The sequence below is a fragment of the Benincasa hispida genome, chromosome 10 (genome assembly GCF_009727055.1).
Source record: "Benincasa hispida cultivar B227 chromosome 10, ASM972705v1, whole genome shotgun sequence".
NCBI classification, from domain to species: Eukaryota; Viridiplantae; Streptophyta; class Magnoliopsida; order Cucurbitales; family Cucurbitaceae; genus Benincasa; species Benincasa hispida.
Window position 1 is genome coordinate 16631431 of NC_052358.1, and position 21614 is coordinate 16653044.

The window sequence follows — 21614 nt, forward strand, 5'->3', positions numbered from 1 at the left end:
AATTGTAATAGTCACTATATTTTATGGGTGATTTTTGTAATTTACCCATAAAAATTAAAGTTAATTAATCTTATTTTCTCAACCTAGCAATTAAATCTGAAAAATTTTAATAGGTAGCAGTTATGGAAATTTGCAAATCTAGCAGTAATTTTCTAAAATTGCAAATATAGCAAAAAAAAAATTAAGTCTGATTTTTTATTTTTTATTATTCCAATTTTATCCTTGATTGTATATCAATAAATATATGTGATATACTTTATATTTAGCATTCAACTGATATGTTCGATATGTTTTATTTTTTGTATATCGGTTAACTTATATATATATATTTTTTAAAAAAATACTTAAAAAAAAAAAACTCTCAAACACAAAGGGACAAATGATGACAAAGATCAAGGTTAATTACATCCAGAAACCAATTAGGAAAACAATAGTTCCAAGTAGTGGCAGATTCAAGAATTTCATATAAGGGGCACAATGTAATAAAAAAGGGTAAAAAATGTTTTTTTTTATTTTTTTTTATTTTTAAATATTCATAGTTTCGTGGATTAACTAATTTAATACATATTACAACTGTACTCAAGGAGTTTTCAACCCAACATGAGTTTTCAATTTCTCTTTTTCTTCCAATTAGAAAATCCTTCACTATCAAAACATTCACCTCCTGATTTTTTACTTAAATAAAATGCAACATCCTTTAAAATGCAATGGTATGATACGTAGATTCGAAGATGAACGAAAATAATCATCTTATAACTTTAACTTTGAAATTGATTAAAATAAATATATATTGAGTAATGTAAATCTGAAAAATGATTTAATAATAATAATAATAATAATACATTTTCAATAAAATGTTGATAAAACTTGAGAGTGAACATTTAGAGAAAAAAAAAATCTACGATTAAATGAATTTGCTTTTGATTTTCTCTTCGTTTAAATTTTTGTTAAAGTGACAGCGAGAAAATTTAAGTTAAGGGTTTTGACAAATATCAATTTGTAACCTTGAAACTTTAAGATTGTATCAATTTAACCCTAGACTTTAAGACTATATCAATTTAAACCCTGAAGTTTCATAAATATATTAATTTAATTATACCTTAAACTTTCATAAGTATATTAATTTAAATCTTGATTTTCATAAATATATCCAAATAAAATATAATAGATGGTTTAAATTGATATAATTATTAATTAAAATTTAAGTTAATACAATTCTCAATGTTGATGATTCAAATTGATAAAATTCTAAATAAGGATATAAATTGATATTAATGTTTTTTTTTTCTTTTGGAAAAACCTAAATTCCTTTTTTGGATCAAGGCAGCTACTAGTATGCTACAGACGCAATAAGCATCAGCACTGGAATTCGAAAAATTCAATTTTTAAAAATGTTAAAGAAAAGGCTTGAACCTAGATTAGCCTATCATCATAGGCCTTTTACCATTACATTACCTTCAAATTTTGTTAAAAATAATGGTTTTCTATATATATATATATATTTAAACAATGCTTAAAATTTATATTAAAAATGCAAAAACCAATAAGTCGAGGGGGGCACGTGCCTCCCGACCCCTATGTGGATCTGTCGGTGGTTCCAAACCTCCCTATATCTTCTGAATTGGAAGAGAAAAAAAAAAAACTATAATGAGACTTAAACTCAACTGTATAACGAGCTATAAGGTGAGCAACCTAGTTCCTCATGCGAGGACATAAAGAGAAAGAGACATTTTCTAACCTTCTCGCCAACACAAGAACCTCATCATGTGCGTTCTTCAACTTGGTCAAATCAGACAAGCTGTTGTTGATCAACCTAATCACCTCCTATGAGTCAGATTTAACCAAAATGGCATTGAGGAGGGTGATAATGAAAAAAGAAAGATGGGTCAGACCTTTAATAATTGCTTGAACCTCTAATAGCTTGATCGACCATTCCTGAGAGATCTTTTGAAACTCGACACAGATAGGATCGCCAAAGGACTTATGGACCACCCATTCAACATCGTCGCATAACTTCATAGTATTCCAAAAGGCATCAACATTTATTTTCCACGTTCCCCTGGGATGAACTACGAAAACAGTACAAGCTCGTTTCTCGATCTAGTTGACCTACAAAGGAACGAAAGGTAAATCAAACAGCTCATCAATATACAAATTTAACCTTATGTGGATGTGCTCCAAAGATGCATCCATCCCATTAATGTTGATAGTATTTTATAGAAAGTATATGCAACATTACTTGTTAATTATCGTGGTTTTAACTACGTCACCGTAGAAGTTGTTGTTTTTTGTTTCTTTTTGTTATAGAGTTGTTTTCATTTGATTTTAATTGTCTGATTTAGGTGTTGGCGTTAATTTTCTTATGTTTTCAAAGAATATTTTTATCTTATTTCGATGATATAACTTAATTGCATAAATTACGTTAACTAATATGACAAATATAAAGTATATCAATTAATTTATTGTATTTTTAAAAAATTTTTACATGATTTTGATAATATGTGAGTTTACATTTGATTACTAAGATGAACATTGTTCAACTGACATAGTATTTGCACTACCATAATTTTAAATACATCATGATTTTGATAGATGTTTGATTCCCCCATCCCATATATTTAATCTAATTCCTTTGTTTAAAAAAAATTGTTTTGGTATGTTAATTGTAAAATGTATATATTTCATATTTCGTTTGAATGGAGGAACCTCAATTATGTAAACCCAATCATGATGGAAACTTGATTTCACGTAATTCACCTTCTTTGGTTTGTCTAAACTTGACCATGAGAATTTAGTATGATTAATGATATATTTAGTGTATTAGTTGTTAATTATACGATTGGTTGATCTACCACATAATACTCTGGTCAGGAGGCTAGTGGGATTACGACACAAACGACAACTTTACTTCAATGAAAAATCCTTAAACCTTAAATCTCCGTCACTTTGACTTATTGATTACGATAGAAAGTCTTTTATTCTTTGCTAAGTTTCTTGTATTTCTAAAAAAATTGCAGAAACCCTAAGTTATTTAAATTCGATAATTTGTAAGATTTCCATATATTATTTCTTGAATAAAATCCCTGCAACAAGATTTCCTTCCAAATTGAGAGGCCAATAGTGGGGCCCCGAAAACAATCCGATGCTAATTTCGTAAATACGGAGACTCATATTTACTATGGTGCGCTCTCCCGCAGCAGATCACGCACTTTTCGAATTTCCTTTTTCAAGCATTTAATTTTTAGAAACTGCATGGAATTACAAAGAGAGACTCCAGAAGATACACACAACACCATCTTAAAGAAACGTTTATATGCGCCACGTAAACCAAACAATGACGTGTACCAATCATATTTAGCCTTATAGATTAATTACCATGTACACGACCGCATACGATTCCTCGTAATCTTGATCTCCGTTTCGTTGCTACCTTGGTGACAAAGTATCAGAGAAAAAGAGTAAGAACGGTTCATCGCATTGCCGAAACAACTTTCAAATCTCTCTCTTTTTTTGTTTCTTCGTTATGATTTGTATCTCCGTTTTTTTTTTTTTTCCCATTTGATTCTTTAAACTTTTTCTCGTAGTTTCAGAAATTTCGTAGGCAATGGTGTTTTCTTAGCCACGAATTCGTTCTTCTGTTTCTACTTCCCGTTTCAATGGCGGTTCTGCGCTTTGAGGTACAGGGTACTGGGAGGAAGAGGAAGCGGAGAACTGAAAGAAGGCTTAGCGTTGATGAAAAAGTAGAGGTAATGTAACTACATTTTAGCAGTTTATGGTGTTTTTAAGTCTTGGGATTTGAAATTAAGGGTACGGCTTCTGAGGCTTGTTTATCTTCTTTGCTGTAATCAACGCATTCTCTTTTTTCTATTTGTTTATTTATTTCGAGGTTCATTGGAGAAGTTCTGACTCCTGAGGATGATAATTATGTTTTTTTTTTTGGGCTGTTATGTGTAGCATTTTTTTTTTTTTTTTTTTTTTCCGGAAAGAGATTGGGGATTTCTTTTTGTTATGAATTTGTTACATTATGAATGTGATACATGGCAGGTGAGGAGTTTGGAAGATGGTTTTCTGGGTTCTTGGCATAGTGGGACTGTTATTGCGTGTGATAGTGGAGTTCGTCACGTTAAGTACGATCATCTTCTTCGGAATGATGGTTCTGATTTCCTTGTTGATGCTATTTCCGTTTCTGCTGGTTTAGACGATGTTAATTTCTTGAGTGGGAATACGGATGTTCGAGGAATTATAAGGCCAATACCACCTACGGTTGATTTTGGAAAGTGGGGTTTGCCTTATGGATTGTGTGTTGATGTGAATTACCAGGATGCGTGGTGGGAAGGTGTTATTTTTGATCACGAAGATGGTTCTGAAGAGAGAAAAGTTTTCTTTCCAGATTTGGGAGATGAGTTGACTGTTGGAATTGAAACAATTCGTATTACTCAGGATTGGGATGAGGCTACTGGGGATTGGCAGAGGCGTGGGACCTGGATGTTTCTCGAGTTTATTGACCAATGTGAGCAAGAATCCTATCTTCCTGTTTCTTTGAAGCAAATATGGTATGAAGTACGGGTGAAAGAAGATTTCATGAAGATTAGAGAGTGGACTTCTCCCATGAACGATTTGTGGAAGGAATTGGTGATGGAGGTTATTGACGAAAATTTAGATGTTACTCTAAAGGAAATGCTTCGGGTTTTAGAAAGTTCCTCCAGTGTAGGATGTGAATTAGGTAAAACTAATAATTGCATGGACAAGAATCCTTCAATCAATTTTGTTGACTTTGATGCAGTTGCAATTACAGGGGAATCTGAAAAAAGTGATATGATGATCAGGAATGATTTCAATCAGGAAAATGCATTTGATGCCCTTGGTTTGGTAATGGAAGAAGTGCACACACATGATAGGAGTGATTTGAATCAGGAAAATGCTTTTGATGACCTTGGTTTGGTAATGGAAGAAGTGCATACACATGATAGGTGTGATTTCAATCAGGAAAATGCATTTGATGCCCTTGATTTGGTAATGGAAGAAGTGCACACACATGATGGGAATGATTTCAATCAGGAAAATGCATTTGATTCCCTTGGTTTGGTAATGGAAGAAGTGCACACACATGATGGTTTGGATGCAGAGTTGCTGGATTCTGGTCCAAATTCTGTTAATATTCATCTAGTTCAAGGAAAACCTCTACTGGATGATGATACCAAAATGAAATCTTCGAATGATCTAGATTTTTCCTGCCTTGATGAAGCATTGTCTATGCTGCCCAGAGGATCATCATCTAAAACTTCTGATGCTGAGGGATTTTCTGGAGCTAGTGGTTCCATTAGCCGTCAGCAAGTTCCAATTATTGAGCATAAAAATGTAAAAAAACAGCTGCAATGTTCGGGGCGTAGAAGCTCTGTTAAGTGGGAATTTCTTAGTGCTACAATTCCTCTTGATGCTGCATCATGCCCTGATGCTGTTATAGAATATTCACGTTTGGGTAAAGAAAAGCCTTCACAAGCTTTGCTCGAAAATGTAAAGAAGCATCTTTTATATCTTGGCTGGAAAATTGAGTGCAGGAATGATAGGCCTATTTTTAGATATACCTCTCCCAATGGAAAGTGTTTCTGTTCTCTTCTCCAGGTGTGCAAGCTCTTGCAAGAACCCTCCACTGAGATCCCTCCATCTATTTCCAGAAATGGAATGAGAAACATGCATGGCTCAGGTCATGTAATACTCTCATCTAGTGTTGCACAGAGAGAAAGGAGTTCAAGTCCCAACAATTGCTTTCAGACTACTTTTGATGGTTCTGGCGTCGCTTTAGGACAACCTGAACTTTTGCATAAAGCTGTCATGGACTACTATAACTTGAGTAAGTTTGGAAGAAATGGAATGAAGGGCGTGGTTAAAATGCAATCAGAAGCAAGGAGGCATTTGTTATCTTTGGGATGGCGTTTGCTTGTCAACCCAAAATGTAAAGGAGACAGGCAAAGATGGCACTACACTTCACCTCTAGGAAGAACTTGTACGTCACTTGCAACAGCCTGCAAAATCTGTTTAGATGAAGAGGGTGTCGATAATAGTACAGACTCTCCTGGTAGAACAATGGAAAATATATTTTTAATACAGAAGGCCGAGGGCCAGATAGTGAATAATAAATTTTACTCTGCACCAAGTAATATGGATGAACAGGAATGCTCGATGCCTTCAGATTCTATCAGAACATTTTTTGGAAAGTCTCCTGGAATATCTCCAACCAAAGATCTCATGGAATTTAGTCATGATAAATTTCAAAGGACTAAAAAACTCAGGAGCACGACTAATTTATTTGATACTTCATCTCACTTACTTCAAAGCCAACATAATTTAGATGGTATAGTGTATGAATCTGGCGTCCAGACTGTATGCAAAAAGTATGCGAGGCCCATAAGGAGTTCTGGAGCAGTTAAGCAAAAACTGAACAGAGGAAATGTATCTGCAGGTGTCAATAAATTTTCAGAAGACATGGAACGTAGGAGGTCAATGCGTGTGTCACGCTCAAGCAAAAGAGTGCATGAGGTGGTCACTCCAAGTCCTTCGCACCACAACCCTAGAACAGTACTCTCTTGGTTGATAGACAACAATATGGTGTTGCCAAGGGCAAAGGTTTATTACTGTAGAGGGAAGAGTCGTCAACCATTGGCTGAAGGAAGGATATCTCGTGACGGAATCAAATGCTGCTGCTGTCAGAAGGTATTTACTCTCAATGGTTTTGAAATCCATGCTGGTGGTACTTCATCTCGGTCGGCTGCAAATATACTGTTGGAAGATGGAAAATCTTTGTTAGAGTGCCAGATACTTTGCAATAAAAAAATCAGGAACTTTAAAAGCGAAGCTTCTACTTGTGGTAAAGGTGATTATTCTAAAGGTGAGAATGACTATATCTGTTCAATTTGTCACTTTGGAGGCACATTAATTTTATGTGATCACTGTCCATCATCATTCCACCAAAGTTGCCTTGGTTTAAAGGTAGATATACCTCTTCTTAGCTTCTTGGTTCAATATATTAGGAATTTGCGATTAGTTGACTGTTGACTATTTTAGGATGTTCCAGAAGGTGATTGGTTTTGTCCATCATGTTGTTGCGGCATTTGTGGCCAGAACAAATTGAGTGAACACGCCAATATTGTTGATGACCCTTTCCTCACTTGTTATCAGTGTGAACGTAAATGTAGGTACTTCATCTACAAGGTTCTTCATAACATAAGATCATGCATATTTTTTGCATTGTCTGTTAATGCGTGGGTAATTCTTTTTGTACAGATCATGTCCAATGCCTAAGGGGGACCAAAAAGTTTGGAAGCTGTTCTAAACCTCATTGGTTTTGTAACAAACATTGTAAAGAGGTAGGTCTTACCCATTCTTTATTTGTTTGAAAGAAAATCTTTAACAGCTCCTACTTCTCATTTAAGTATCGATTTTCCTTTGGCCTCGTCGCATGATGGAAAGAGCTTGCAACTGCATCAAGGCAGATTGTATTCTAATATGTGCAAATAAACTTATTTCTTACCAAATTATATATTCAGTTATTATTATTATTATTACTACTACTACTATTATTTTATAATTTTAATTTAAATTTTGGGCCAGATATTGTCTTAGGTCATCTCCTAAAAACACATGGTCAAAATGAGGGAAAGAGCCATTTGATAGTGATACTAAACAACCGATTAACGAAATGTAGGGTGAAGTAAAGTAAGATTAAATCGACACTCCAATTTTCTAACTAAAGTGTATATTCTATTGACTCTAATTATGGTTATTAGAGGAATGAGGTTCTGAGAAGTAACAATGGCTGGCTGCTTTCAATAAAATTATGGGAACTAAGGTGATTTGAGTTTATGGAATTTACTGTTTTTCCTACACTTTACCTTCATAATTTGACTTCATCAAGAATCGGTAGGCAATTATTTCTGTAAGTGTAAATAAAATTATGCAAATTATATAGTAAATATTCTCAGTCTTTCTTTTCTTGATCCAGATATACTGGGGTCTTCAAAAGCTATTGGGAAAATCAATTCCAGTGGGTGGTGACAATCTAACCTGGTCACTACTGAAGGCCACAACTTCTTATGCTGATTATTTCAATCCTCCTGACCTTGAGACCTTAATAGAAAATCAGAGCAAGCTCAATGTTGCTCTCTCTGTGATGCATGAATGTTTCGAACCTGTTAGGGAACATCACACAGGGAGAGACATTGTAGATGATGTCATTTTTAGCAGAAGGTGAGAAGTATTTTTAGTTAGTAGATTTATTTTGCAGTCGTTTTTGCTTCCTTCTTAATGTATCAGCTGCTTGTACTCTGAAATTGGCAACCTCCTTTTGGTCTTATTTATTTTTTCTTCTTAAAGAATATACAAGAAAATGTAGATAGGATATCTGTGCTGGATCTATATGATCTTTAAATTTGAGAAGCTTGAAATTGGAATGAGAATTTTCAGGATGAAGACTAGTATTGGTGTTGAGAAGAGTACAGGAAAATTGTGTGGAAATAGATGGTTTCATGATCACAGCTACGAGTACCTTGCCATGTCCAGCTGATTTTGTTGTTTATGACCTGGCAGGTCAGAGCTTAAGCGATTGAACTTTCAAGGTTTCTATACAGTGCTTTTAGAAAGAAATGATGAATTAGTAAGTGTCGCTGCTATAAGGTAAGCATTACATATCTCAGTTTGTAATGGAACCTAGCATTTAAACATTCGTTTGCAATGCCTTTCACTTTTTATCATCCCTATTGCTGTTTTGATGTGGAGTTACTACTCTAGGGTCTATGGAGAGAAGGTGGCAGAAGTACCACTTGTTGGCACTCGTTTTCAGTATCGCCAACTTGGCATGTGTCGCATTTTGATGAATGAGCTTGAAGAGGTAGTTGCACTCTTACATCCATATGGTTTCCTTCATTTCCTCTCTTTTTTTGTTTAACCTTTTTTCTTCTAGCAACTTCCACTTTTTCCAAATGTCCTGAGGATGGCTTTGACTTTGTTGTAGTCTGCCTGATAATTACTGCCATTTTTTTTAATCATTTGTAGAAGCATGACATCGCAAAGTTGGTGTTTATGCACTTCTTGTGCTCGGAAATTATGATATTTCTCATGTATTTGACATGTATTTTCAGAGGCTGAGAGGACTGGGAGTTCAGAGGCTGGTCTTGCCAGCTGTTTCTAGCGTGCTCAATGCATGGACTACTTCATTTGGATTTTCAAAGATGACTGATTCTGAGAGATCAGAGTTTCTTAACTATACTTTCCTGGATTTCCAGGAAACTGTAATGTGCCAGAAATTCTTGCTGAAGAATACAGTTGTGCCTAGCTCATTAACAGGTAATTTGTCACGGGCTTATTTCAAGTGAAGTGCATGTACAAACCATACTTGATTGTAACGTGAGATCTCTGTCACACTAATTGGCAGGGAAGTCTGAACTTCATGATTATGCCAAGAAAAACAGCAATAGTTCTGATAATATTTGTGGATCCAGTGGGATAACCGAACTTCATCCAACAGCACATGCTGAGGAGAGCAGTATCTTGCAAGGACAACAGGAGTATGTCTTCTTCCCCTCTCAATCTAATATTACAAAAATGGAAATGGAATTTAAACTGGATCAACCATTGGTTATTGTTTGTTGCAAAGAAGGGCTCTATCTCCAATATAAGGGCAATCATGTGGAACAATTATGTAATTTGATGTGATTGGTTGAGGATTGTGTTTGATAAATAGAAACGGCCGTAGAGAGACGTCATTTAAGGCATGCTTCAGAGTGATTTTGAAATAGTTTAAATCCTTTGTCATGTTCAAAATCTAATCATACAAAATCAATTTAATGTTTGATTTTACAAACGCGATTTCATATAATCAAAAATTGATTTAAAATCAATTTAACATATGTTTTTGAAGTGATTTTGAAAATGATAATGATCATGTTAACCATTTCAAATTTCCTTCCAGAAATGCCCTTAATTATATGGCTATATATCTTGAGAGAACCAACCACACGGTAATTATTTTTACTTTATAGTTTCTGGGTTTCTGTTGAATTTGCTTGAGCAACTTTTTCTGCTTCAATCATGAAAACATCTTTCGGACTAGTTTCTTCAAATCTGCTTACTATATAACCCTAGTCTGCATTTATTTCTACAGACCCTTTGCAGCTAACAACAGTGATAACAGCCCCAGTTCAGAGGTTAACATGGTAATTTCGTCATTCTACTTTTAACCAACCCACCGTTCCCCGCTTGTTCCATACACCTCTGTAGCCTGTAGGGAAAACATGTTATTGACTGTTCTTCCGGTTCCTAGGGGAAGCCGGAGAACCATCTTCAAAACAATACGACAATCCACATTGACCAATTTCCCACTTGCTCAGCCGGAGGCTACAAACATTTTGAGGATCTCCAAGAGAATGCTCATGATTATTTGAAGTATTACAGGCGGAGAAGTAAGTTGATCAGTTGTTAATCAAGACTCAATTGTGCTTTCAAGCTCGACAATTGCTTTGAACAATGATAATCGCCCACGTGCATAAGCTGTTTTCTAGAATTAGTTTGTAGCTTTGAATTTTTGCGCTAGGACTTTAGGGCTTAGTTTGTGTTCTCTTGTACAGAATAATTGCAGGAGAGAATCAGTAAGCTCATTTTGGATAGTTAAGTTTTCTAGAAATGGGGTGTTGTAAATATTGACATGGATTATCAGTTTTAACTTGATGGGGGCTGATATATAAATGATGTAAACCATGTGGAGAAACAGCTATTTTGCAAGGGAACATTTAGAATGAAATTTACTTTATATAAATAATTTGTAATGAAGTTTTAATTGAATTGGTAGCTCTTGCAAGTCAAAAATTCGGTTTTTGAAGAACAAGTTTTCTTATACGGTTTTCAATTGAAAATTTCATGAATGGCAATGAAAATTGTGTTAAAAATTCATTTTGAATAAGATATTAAATAATTTGATGTGATTTGATATAGATTTTATGAAAATAAATGAAACAATCACAAAAATCTATGGAGACTAATAATCACATTTTTCTACAGAAATACTATTTGGTTGTCTCTAATTAACTATAATTAACACTATTTCAACGTTTTTACTATTTTACATTCATCATTTTTTTTATTATTTGTTACAATATTTACTATTTCCTTTTCAAACTAAAATAGTTTAGACCGAAAAAACATACTTAATTTAAACTAAAATGATGTACACCCTAAATACAAACTATTATAATTTAACTGAGATTAAAATAACCAACTCCTGACGTCTTAAGTATCAATGTATGTTTGAAGTTAAATTATTGATGAAAGAAGTTAGAAAAATAATTTTTAAAACATCATTACAAATAATTATCACCATAAAAAATAAACATATTCCAACCGTAATTAATTTGCTCTTGAAATCGAACTAAACAAAATATTTATTATAACTACCGTATAATGTTTATAAATTGTGAAGTGAAGGAACCAAACTTTTGTTACCTAGTCAATGTCTGAATTTTATATTAATTAAACTATGTTCATATTAGTGATATTAGTGATTTTGTAGCTTGTACAACCTAAAAACTGATGGTAATCCATCTCGGATATGCTTGATTCTATTTTGAAATTTTTGCAATCACTCCATACAATTAAAATGTACATCTAAACATGCTTAAAAGGAAAAATAATACATAATCCAAAGATTCTAACATAGATATATATCCATAGAAAGTTTTCATGGAAGGTCTCAAAATAATACTCTACGTGAAGACCTTCACACTCTACTTCTCTCCCGTATGGTTTGTACATTGAAGGCATACAATTTGGAGGACATGATTTATCATCAAACTGGACAAGCTACTACTATCCTATACTAGCTAAGGATTTTTACTCCTGGTGTACCGACCTCAATTCTCGGAATGGTATCAATTATCTTTGGCAGGACGATGTCGTTTACATTGTTTGCCTCATCTCCATAAGCTGAAGCATGAACTCCAAGTGCAGCTCTACCTGAAGGATCAAGATTTTTAGACCAAGCAGCATCCCATTCAACAGCCTTTGCAGTGCTGCAAGCAATGCTTGGTCCTCCTGGGACAGTAAGACGAGCTGAGTTCTGCAAAGCCATAGAAAGTGCAAAATAAGGCAAATGAAATTCACTGAGAAGTATATCAAGACTATTGTTGATGAATGTAAATTACCTGGGGGAAAAACCTCTCAAATATAGTTCTATAGTAGTAGGCTTCCTTTGATGTTGGAGTATTTTGGGGGAAGATGTGTTCAGCATTCATCATCATTTTATCAGTCACCTGAAACCATGAATCGAGCATTCATAATCAAGCATATCAACATATAACTTCCAAAAGATTAGATTTCAAAACCCTGAATGCGCTCGAAGGCAGACAGGGTTATCGAATTACATGTTGAGCAGCATGGACTTTAAGGCCATCGATCCAACCATATCCAACACCATCACTGAATTGTTCCTTTTGCCTGTACAAAACATGCTGCAAACAGGAACAAAATGTTAAGTTTTTATCGAAGTTATAGTTTTTGTATACTATTAGAACTAGAAGGGTTTTTCTTTCAAAAACCTTAGGGAGATAAGGTTGTTGCTCATCATCAAAAGCTCTCCTGAGAACCCATTTCTCGATTCGACCTTGATCACGTTTGATCTGAAATTAGAAGATTAGAATGAGAAACAAGAAAAGTCTATTAAGTTGGGGAAAAAGTTCATTTCTCTACCATTTTCCATTCTGGATCAATGGACATTGCAATATTGATAAATTCCTTATCTAGAAATGGAACTCGAACTTCCAAGCCCCAGGCTGAAGTTGCCTTGTTTGCTCTTAAGCAATCATACATGTGAAGTGCCTTTATCTGCAAGTAGGAAACAAAAGTTTATGATACGAATGCAATTTTTCTTATTCCAAACCTAATAAAAATCAAGTAATGCTCTTCATAAAACCATGTACTTTGCGACAACTTTCACGATGAAACTCCTCCTTATTAGGAGCCTTATGGAAGTACAAGTATCCACCAAAAATCTCATCAGCACCTTCACCAGAAATCACCATTTTTACTCCTAGTGACTTAATCTTTCGTGCCATAAGAAACATTGGTGTGCTTGCTCTGATTGTAGTTACATCATATGTTTCTATATGGTAGATAACATCTTCAATGGCATCAATCCCGTCCTATTATAAAAGAACATGTTAAAATTAAGTGGGGGATGTATATTTGTTTGTTGAGTTCTAGATATGACGTACCTGAACTGTGAAATGGAACTCATGGTGGACAGTTCCTAAGAAATCTGCAACTTCTCTCGCAGCCTTCAAATCTGGTGAACCCTAAACATCAGAGGATAAATCTTATTGGCTAAAAGAAACAAGAGGTGTTCAAAAAATTCGATGACCCAAAAAATCTGATCAACCCAACACAAACCATTTGAGTTGAGTTATCAACTCATTTGAGTTGGGTTCAAATAAATGAAAATTTATGGCTTGGGTTGATTCATAGGTTTATCTAAAAGAACTCAAACCAACCTGAACCAACTTAGACTTATTATTAATTTAGATAACTATGTTGATTTTACTTGTGATACAATAGTTTTTACATTTATAAATTTTTATTTTATTTAATGAGAGAACCAACCACCTATTTCATTTGACGTTCTGGGGCGGGGGTTGCCACCTAATTCGACCTACTTTTGGATTTAGAATTTGAATTGATGTCCTTTCATTGAGTCCTCCTAAATTGCATTGGTTTAGAATGAATGATGAGAACCAACCTAAAAACGCATCAGATCAAGGAATCCTTGATTTGAATTTCCAGTTCTTTCTTATTTACTACGACGATGAAGGATCAAAGGCGATGAAGAATCAAATTATCACTATATTTATTCCTTTTTCTATTTCTTTTTCCAAGTACGGGATAGGCAAAGCACGAAGGGGTGGGCATATGAGTGGTTGGATGGGTTTGATTCACACTCCATATTCTCAGAAATATTTACCATCCGAAAAGAGGGAAAAAAACAAAGTCTTTATTTAAAGAAATGCCTTGAGAAAGGTTTCTTCTATAAAATAGAAATTGAAATTGAGTTATTAACCTTAATTCAATATATGAAAATAATTAAATACATATTAAAAAAAAATTACTTATTTTTAGAACAAACATTTAAATAAATGACCCGATTATCCCAACCCAACCCACATTGGGTTGAATTTGGTTCATTATTTAATAAGAGTTATTTAAGTTGAAGAAAGTTACAACTAGAACAATTGAGTTGGATCTAAAAAGTGTTTTAACCCGGCCCAACTCAACCCATGAACACTCGTATGAGAAATTGTTCCTGGTATATATACAATCAATAATTGTAAGAACAACAAGAGTAAGAAAAAGAAACCAACCTCAAGACCAACACAAAAAGAATGGAGTTGTGTGCCCCAATGCTTGGCAGCTCTTGTGCCAGCTAAGTGACGAGATGTGATAGAGGCAACCAGTGATGAATCTAGGCCACCAGATAGCAAAACTCCAAAAGGGACATCAGTCATCATCCTTTTAATCACAGCCTGCATAAGTTAGCATGTAAGCTCGTTATCTAAATACAATTTTAGAAGACGTTAAACTCAATAAAATGCCTTCAAATCTTATCATACATTCTCCAATGCAGCCCTCAGAATAAGTGGATCATATGGGGTTGATGGAATATCCTCAGAAAACCAAGTTGGATTATACCATCTCTTGAATCTAGCTTCCTTGCTAGAGTACAAGTGACCCGGAGGAAAGATTTCGAAATGTTCACAATCATCATTCAGCCCTTTGAGCTCCGAAGATATCCAAACTGAGCCTGACATAATCAAAATTAAAATATTTAGAGAACGTTTGTGGAGCTTTGGATTAAAAGACATGAATGGGCAAATGAGATTCAATATTATTTCATTTACCATCGAGTCCCCAACCAATGTAAAGGGAAGTAATCCCAATTGCATCACGAGCAACAATAAAACTATTGTCACGTGTGTCCAATAGCACGAAAGAGAACATTCCATCCATCATGTTCACAAAATTCTCTCCATATTCTTCATACTACATAGACACCAACAATAAAATATCATAATCTCATCCTTCCTGAACTACATCAAATGAATAAATCATGGAAATATCATATCATTTCAAGAGAAGTTATTCTCGTAATCATATCTATTAATACCAAATGTGAGATAACATCACAGTCACTTCCAGTTCGAAATTTATGGTTCATCAATTTCTTCCTCAGCTCCTCATGGTTGTATATCTCTCCGTTGACCTGTTTTCAGGCAAAAACTTTTGCACATCAGCACAATAAGATAGACTTTGTATTCATTTGCCTACTTTTCCTCTCATTAGAAGAAACAAAACACACCCATGAAACTAAATTATTTAGGGGAAAAAAAATCTTTCTAGTCCTTAGATTTTGGGTCTAATTTCTATTTGTTCTCTAGGTTTCATAATATTACACCTATAGCCAATAAGTAGTTTTAATATAGTCCCTAAATTTCAAAATGTTGGTTTTATTTCAATTTGGTCCCTAGATTTCAAATTTTACATTTTTTAACATCGTTTTTTTTTTTACTAAATAATCATTTCTCATCTTTATTGTTGATGTACCTTAAGAAATTTAAAATAATTAAATGAATTGTAATTAATTAAGTTTCATTATTTTTCATTACTTTAAAAATTAAATTTAAAATTAAATTTCATGATTATTTTAAATTAATTAATAGACATTGACGTCAATGATTTAAATTGAGTATTTAATGAAAAATCGAGATTAAAAATGTAAAATATTGAGACCTAGAGACCAAATATAAACAAAACTCAAATAGGATAAAATTGTAATATTTTAAAACTTAAACACTAAATGTATAACATTTTAAAATGTGAGACCAAATCCGACTTGAATTTTATATATACTAATAATATATATACAACTTTGTTTAAAATTTGACTATTCTGTATTTAATTAATTTGTGATTTTTTAATATTTTTCTTTTAAAATTGTTATGATATTTGTCTTTATTTAAAGTTTCTAATAAATATTGTAGATATTTGATATTTAGTATTTAAATTTTATGAGATTTTAATTATTAATCATGTATTATATATAAATTTACATATTTTTAATTAAAAAGAAAAAAACAAGTTATAACCCTACCACCCGACCCAATCTAATCCAAAATTTAAGGGTTGGATTAGGTTTGAGACTTTATTTGGGTCACTTGGGTTGTCAACCCGATCAATCCGGTCCTGAAAACATCTTCAACCTCATCCAACCCGATCCATGTAAATCTTTAGAAAAAGGTTCGAGAGTGTACCGTGACGACAATGGACTCGTCTTCATTAAAGAGAGGTTGATCACCAGATGCAGGATCGATAATGGCTAAACGTTGATGGGCTAAATAGCAATCACCTTGCTGGTAAAGCCCACTCCAGTCTGGGCCACGGTGTCTCAATCTGTTAAACCAACCACAAAAAGTAGTTAATATCAATTCTATTGCATGCTAATTAATGAATTTTTTGTTTTATTTTTTCTTTTCTATCTTCAAATTATCCAGTGACGTTGCTCTAGATACAATTACAACAAAAATGTATTAAAAATAACCCCAACATCAAAATAAACAACCTAAAAGACTCATATATGAAGAGAAATGAATCTTCAACAAATCAATTATATTTCATTAGTTGATTTCTACCTCCTAAAAAGTTAAAAGGGTGTTATTATCAAACTCAAATCAAACATATATGAGATGTAAATTAAGTAATGAGACCAGAGAAAGAATGTACAAGCAAGGTTATTAACTCGTGAAACGAAATTTTAGTGTATGGTTTCAATAAAAACGAGAGAGATAAAAGGTCTTTGAAAAAAAAATTTTGTCCCCAAGTATAAGGTCTAATTTTTTTTTTTTTTGTTAGGTTTCAAAATGTTATGCATTTAGTCCTCAAACTTTAAATTTGATTTCAATTTAGTCCTTAAGTTTTAAAATGTTGCAATTTTATAGTTCACATTTGAATTTTGTGTGAATTGACCTCTAAATTTTAGGATTTTACATTTGATATTCACTTTTAAGTCAATGTCTTAATTTATATTATTTATGAAGTAAAATTTTAAATTTAATTTTAAAATGATGAAAAATAGATAAACAATAATTAATGTTAAATTTATTAAAACACATACAGTTGAAGAGCGGAACAGAGTATTTAGTGAAAAATTAAGTTTAAAAATTATTTTAAAATCTGAGATGAAATTCAAACGAAACTCAAATGTAAAAGTAAAGCTATATAATTTTGAAACAAAATAATAAAATCTAAAATAATAGAAATTAAACCGCAAAACTAGGGGTAAAAAAGTATTTTTGTTTTTATAAAAAAGTCACTTAATTACACGTGTATGCATTAAAGAAAATGGTCTTTTAACTTTTAAGGATTTTTAATTATATTTTGATCTTTTTCAATTTAGTTCCATCATCTCTTCTTCTATTTCCTCTTCTTCAAAATCCTCTGCACCTTCCTTCCTTAATTTTTCTCTACAACCCTGATAGAAAGAACTATTTTACATTTACAGATTCTCAAATCGAAAACAATGATTCGCACGATTCAAAAACTTAACTCAACTAGTATATATATATATGTTGATGGCCAAGAGTTCCGTGGTTGAAATCTCTCAAACCATTTCACAAAAGGAAAAAAAACATTATAAAAGAAAATGAAATGCAGGAAGAAGAAGAAAATTTAAGAAACACTTGCCGACGAGAGAGTTCAAGAACACGAACACGTTTTGCCTGAGAATCGTCGGAGCAACCAAGAACAGCAAGAATTCCACACATTTTGAGAGTAAAGAGAGAGAAGAAAAAATAGCTGAGATTAAGACGTAAATCGTTGTTGAAAATGTTCAGAAAATCCGCTGTTAAGGCCACGTATTTATAATGAGACGATCCGGGAAGACGTCGTCGTTTTGGTTATTATCCAGTCCGTATCCTACGTGTAGCTCCGGGACCACGGCTACAGTTGAGGTACTCTGTTCTAACACCACGTGTCTAGATTTGGTTCGCCTTTGGCAGGTCGGTTTCCATTTTGGGTTTATCCGTTTGGAAAAAAGTTGGAAGTGTTGAGTCAGCATCAGCACCGCTAGGGTTAGAATGGTCAGAGAAAATAGACAAAAGAAAAATAAAAATAAAAATATATATGTTCCATAATTCCATTCCATGAGAAAAACGAGTCATAAAATTAAGGTGGAAAAGAAAAAAGTCAAATTTGATTGGGAGTGAAATTGCCAGAAAGGGGTAATTTGAGTTTGAAAATAATGGAGTTCATGAAGTTCATGAGAGTTCCCTTTTATCTCATTAGAGATAATCTTCTTATGTGGACGTCCTTTTTTATCTCTAATTTTTCTCTCTACTTTCTTTCCTTTTTTAATTTCATCTCCAATTTTTCTCTCTAGTTTCATTCCTTTTTCAATTTTGTGTGATTAATAAATTGTTAAGGCTTCGGTGGATAATTATCTTCTTTTTTTTTAATTTTTTTTAAATTAAGTCTATACACACTACGTTCACCCCCATATTTCTTTTTTACAATCTACTTTTCATCAATGTTTAAAAATCAGAGTCAAATTTTGATAACTAAAAGAGTAATTTTTCAAAAGTTGTTTTTGTTTTTTAAATTTGGCTAAGAATTCAACTATTATACTTTAATAAATATGCAAATTATAGTAAGAAATGTAGACAAAATATGCTTAATTTTTAGAAATAAAAAATAAAAAATCAAATGGTTATCAAACGGGGCCTAGAAAAATGGTTGTTTTCAAATATAGAAAAATGAGTCAACTTACACTATTATATACCTATCATTATCTATCACAAATATTGATAGATGTCTAGCAGTATCTACCATTATCTGTTAATGATAAACAATGACATTTTGTTATATTTAAAAATATTTTCAACAATTTTTTCATTTAAGATAAGATTTAAAAAATATTTATGAAAAATCGTAGTTTTGAAAGTATTTATAAAAGTATTGTAGATGTGGTGATGTGATTTGTTTTACTAACACTCTACCAAATTGGTTTTTTTTTTATAATGGAACACTCGACTAATTTGTTTTTTTTTCCCTCTATTTTTGGTTTTTTTAAAAAAAAAATTGTTCTCTTTGCACAATGGTTTACGTGTGTTGTCGATTGTAATGGTGGAAGTTCCCAATTTTGTTACAAAGTTCTTAGTTTTTTTATATTTTTTTTTAAGGCTAAATTATAAAAAATGTCCATGAGCTTTGCATTTTGTGTCAAAATGTTTTTGAAATTTCAAAAGTTTAAAAAATACCCTTGAATTTTCAAGATGAATTCAAAAATACCATTGTCATTAGTTTTGAATGGAAACAGTTAAAGTCTTGTTTCAAAAATACCCATGAACTTTCAAAAGTTTTAAAAATACTTTTAAACTCTTTAAAAAAGAAAGTTAAAAAATATCATTTCTGTTATATGAATAGATACGGTTAATACCCTCCTACCCTGCTCCTCTATTTTCCATCTTTTTCTTCCCTCACTTCTTCAATACACTTGTATTCCCCTTTCTGTTAACTATTTCATACTTGTTTATCTAAAATAAATAAATAAATAAAATTGCACATTTTAATTAAGGTGTATGAACTATAATAAGAAGAACAATAATAAATAAAGTACCAAATAATTTCAAGACTTGCATATTTTAACAAAATTGTACGATAATAGTTGTGTGTGTTAATAGCCAAATACTTTTATATTTGACTATTTATTATTTTGGTATATTTTAATAGGAGATTTGATTTTGGAATTTTGTGAAATATTGTGAGATTTTGTATTTTAACTTAAAATTTTGGTTTTTATTTTGGTTGTTGAGAAAATTGGTGTAAACTAGGAATTGGAAAGTTAAAAGTAATATGAGAGTATCAATATTAGGTATCTATATAATTTATTTTAAAATTGGTTCTTTTCGAACTTAAACAACTTCAAACAAATTGATCATCATATTAATGGTAGAAACATTTTTTTAAAGTTTTTATTTTAATTTTTGAAGTTATTTTTTCACAAGAAATTAACAGTTTATATTCAAAAACTAATGGTGGAGGTATTTTTTTTTTAACTTTTATTAAGTCAAGAGTATTTTTAAAATTTTTGAAGGTTTGAAGGTTTGAAACTTCTGTAATATGCATGGTCCTGTATATTTTATGACAACTTATCATCATCAAACTCTAGAAATTGTGTCCCTAGTCATATTAAACTTCATCTCGATCCTCTAGTTTTATTAGTAGGTGGGATGACATCGAGTAGCATTTGACAAATATTCAACCAATTATTATGCATTACTCAGGTAATAGGATCGTCGTCAACAGGTACCCAAACAATACTTATGTGTCCCGTAACGTGATAGTGCACTCTCCAGTAGGCACATGAAACGTCCTCCATCTCTCAATCAATCCAGCGATGACATGCCAATCTATCTGAATAAATTCCAATATGGCCACTCCATAAAATCCTGATGTACGAATAGGGGTGATCATTGAAACCTCTAAAATCGAATCAAATATTAAATCAAACCAGAACCGATTCGAAATCGAATTAATGTGGTTCGGTTCAATTTAATATATTTTCAAACCAAATTATTGTGGTTCGGTTCTTCAAATTCTAAAATTGATTTGAAACTGAACGGAACCGTTATTTTAATAAATATATTAAGAAACAATATATATATATATATTTATTTGCATGTATATAATTTAGAAAATATGAAAAATCATAAAAATTAAAACAAAAAAAATATGTATGCGGTTCGGTTCAGTTTTTGTTTGATTCGATTCCATAAAAACACTTTTAAAATTTGCGGTTTGGTTTGGTTTGAATCCCAAATCGAACCGAACCGAATCGTGAGCATTCCTATGTACGAAAGTAGTGGTAGTATTCTACGGTGGAGTAGGATAGTGTACGAAGCAGTGGTAGTATTCTACGGTGGAGTAGGATAGTGTGATAAACAACCGCCTCTAGACTTCTACCGTACATCTCGCTTGTAGTACGATCTTGCCATACAATTGATGATCGAGGAATAGATTGATGGTATAAAACATCAATCGGTTCTGGATTTAAAGCCATGATATAAAATAAAAAAATTATTTAGTTCACGAGTAAAACATACAAATAAATTAGAACTTAAATAATAAATTATAATAAAAATATTGATTACATAATAAAAATATTAATTGCAAGATAAAAAAAATTAACAATAAAAATTCCTAACTCTCTGGTACCTGTCTTTGTAATGAATGACACTTCTTTCGATTGTGACCTAGTTGATTACAAAATTCACATCCTTGGTTTTGTCCCGTCAATCTCATTATGGTATCATGAACTCTTTGATCTATCAAGTTTCCTCAACAACGATGGGTTAACATGTAATACAAGCATATTAGGATGTGTGATCGCATAATCTTCATGCGGTATAAGTTGGAATTGAGGAGTAGCATACAACGTATGTTGACAATTTATAGTAATCCTCAATAAATTCTTTATAGTTTATGTTAAATCGTGAACAAACCATCATGAAATGCCAAATGCTTACTAT

General features: G+C 32.5%; 2 protein-coding genes across 6 annotated transcripts; one reads left to right on the forward strand and one right to left on the reverse strand.

The window, feature by feature from the left end:
- Positions 1 to 3302: 3302 nt before the first annotated feature.
- LOC120087720 lies at positions 3303 to 10829 on the forward strand. Of its 4 annotated transcripts, none has more exons than XM_039044596.1 (11): positions 3318 to 3746; positions 4045 to 6987; positions 7063 to 7189; positions 7282 to 7364; positions 8000 to 8244; positions 8584 to 8670; positions 8785 to 8884; positions 9135 to 9339; positions 9428 to 9560; positions 10157 to 10208; positions 10383 to 10829. In XM_039044596.1, the coding sequence occupies exons 1-11, from the start codon at positions 3657 to 3659 to the stop codon at positions 10434 to 10436; spliced, it is 4119 nt and encodes a 1372-aa protein (XP_038900524.1). In that variant the 5' UTR covers positions 3318 to 3656; the 3' UTR covers positions 10437 to 10829. The 4 variants fall into 4 exon arrangements, with proteins under 4 accessions (XP_038900526.1, XP_038900525.1, XP_038900524.1 ...); XM_039044595.1 differs by having other exon boundaries at positions 3324 to 3746; positions 10316 to 10814; XM_039044597.1 differs by lacking the exons at positions 10157 to 10208; positions 10383 to 10829 and adding an exon at positions 9965 to 10150 and having other exon boundaries at positions 3316 to 3746.
- Positions 10830 to 11575: 746 nt separating this feature from the next.
- On the reverse strand, positions 11576 to 17928 carry LOC120089431 (asparagine synthetase [glutamine-hydrolyzing] 1-like). Of its 2 annotated transcripts, none has more exons than XM_039046892.1 (13): positions 17773 to 17928; positions 16344 to 16482; positions 15200 to 15295; positions 14934 to 15075; positions 14646 to 14836; positions 14397 to 14558; positions 13257 to 13337; positions 12963 to 13184; positions 12733 to 12867; positions 12582 to 12662; positions 12408 to 12494; positions 12189 to 12296; positions 11576 to 12103 (listed from the first exon to the last, which is right to left on the reverse strand). In XM_039046892.1, the coding sequence occupies exons 1-13, from the start codon at positions 17850 to 17852 to the stop codon at positions 11864 to 11866; spliced, it is 1764 nt and encodes a 587-aa protein (XP_038902820.1). In that variant the 5' UTR covers positions 17853 to 17928; the 3' UTR covers positions 11576 to 11863. The 2 variants fall into 2 exon arrangements, with proteins under 2 accessions (XP_038902820.1, XP_038902821.1); XM_039046893.1 differs by having other exon boundaries at positions 11864 to 12103; positions 17799 to 17901.
- Between the last annotated feature and the right edge of the window lie 3686 nt (positions 17929 to 21614).

Bases quoted from the DNA above. Each gene is read 5' to 3' on its own strand.
- LOC120087720 (XM_039044595.1), top strand. From the start codon at position 3,657: ATGGCGGTTCTGCGCTTTGAGGTACAGGGTACTGGGAGGAAGAGGAAG. The intron at 6,988-7,062 runs GTAGATATACCT...TGACTATTTTAG, and splicing joins AAAGTTGCCTTGGTTTAAAG to GATGTTCCAGAAGGTGATTG. The intron at 7,365-7,999 runs GTAGGTCTTACC...TTCTTGATCCAG, and splicing joins GTAACAAACATTGTAAAGAG to ATATACTGGGGTCTTCAAAA.
- LOC120089431 (XM_039046892.1), bottom strand. From the start codon at position 17,852: ATGTGTGGAATTCTTGCTGTTCTTGGTTGCTCCGACGATTCTCAGGCA. The intron at 15,076-15,199 runs GTATTAATAGAT...GTGTCTATGTAG, and splicing joins GTGATGTTATCTCACATTTG to TATGAAGAATATGGAGAGAA. The intron at 12,663-12,732 runs GTAGAGAAATGA...TTCTAATTTCAG, and splicing joins TTGATCCAGAATGGAAAATG to ATCAAACGTGATCAAGGTCG.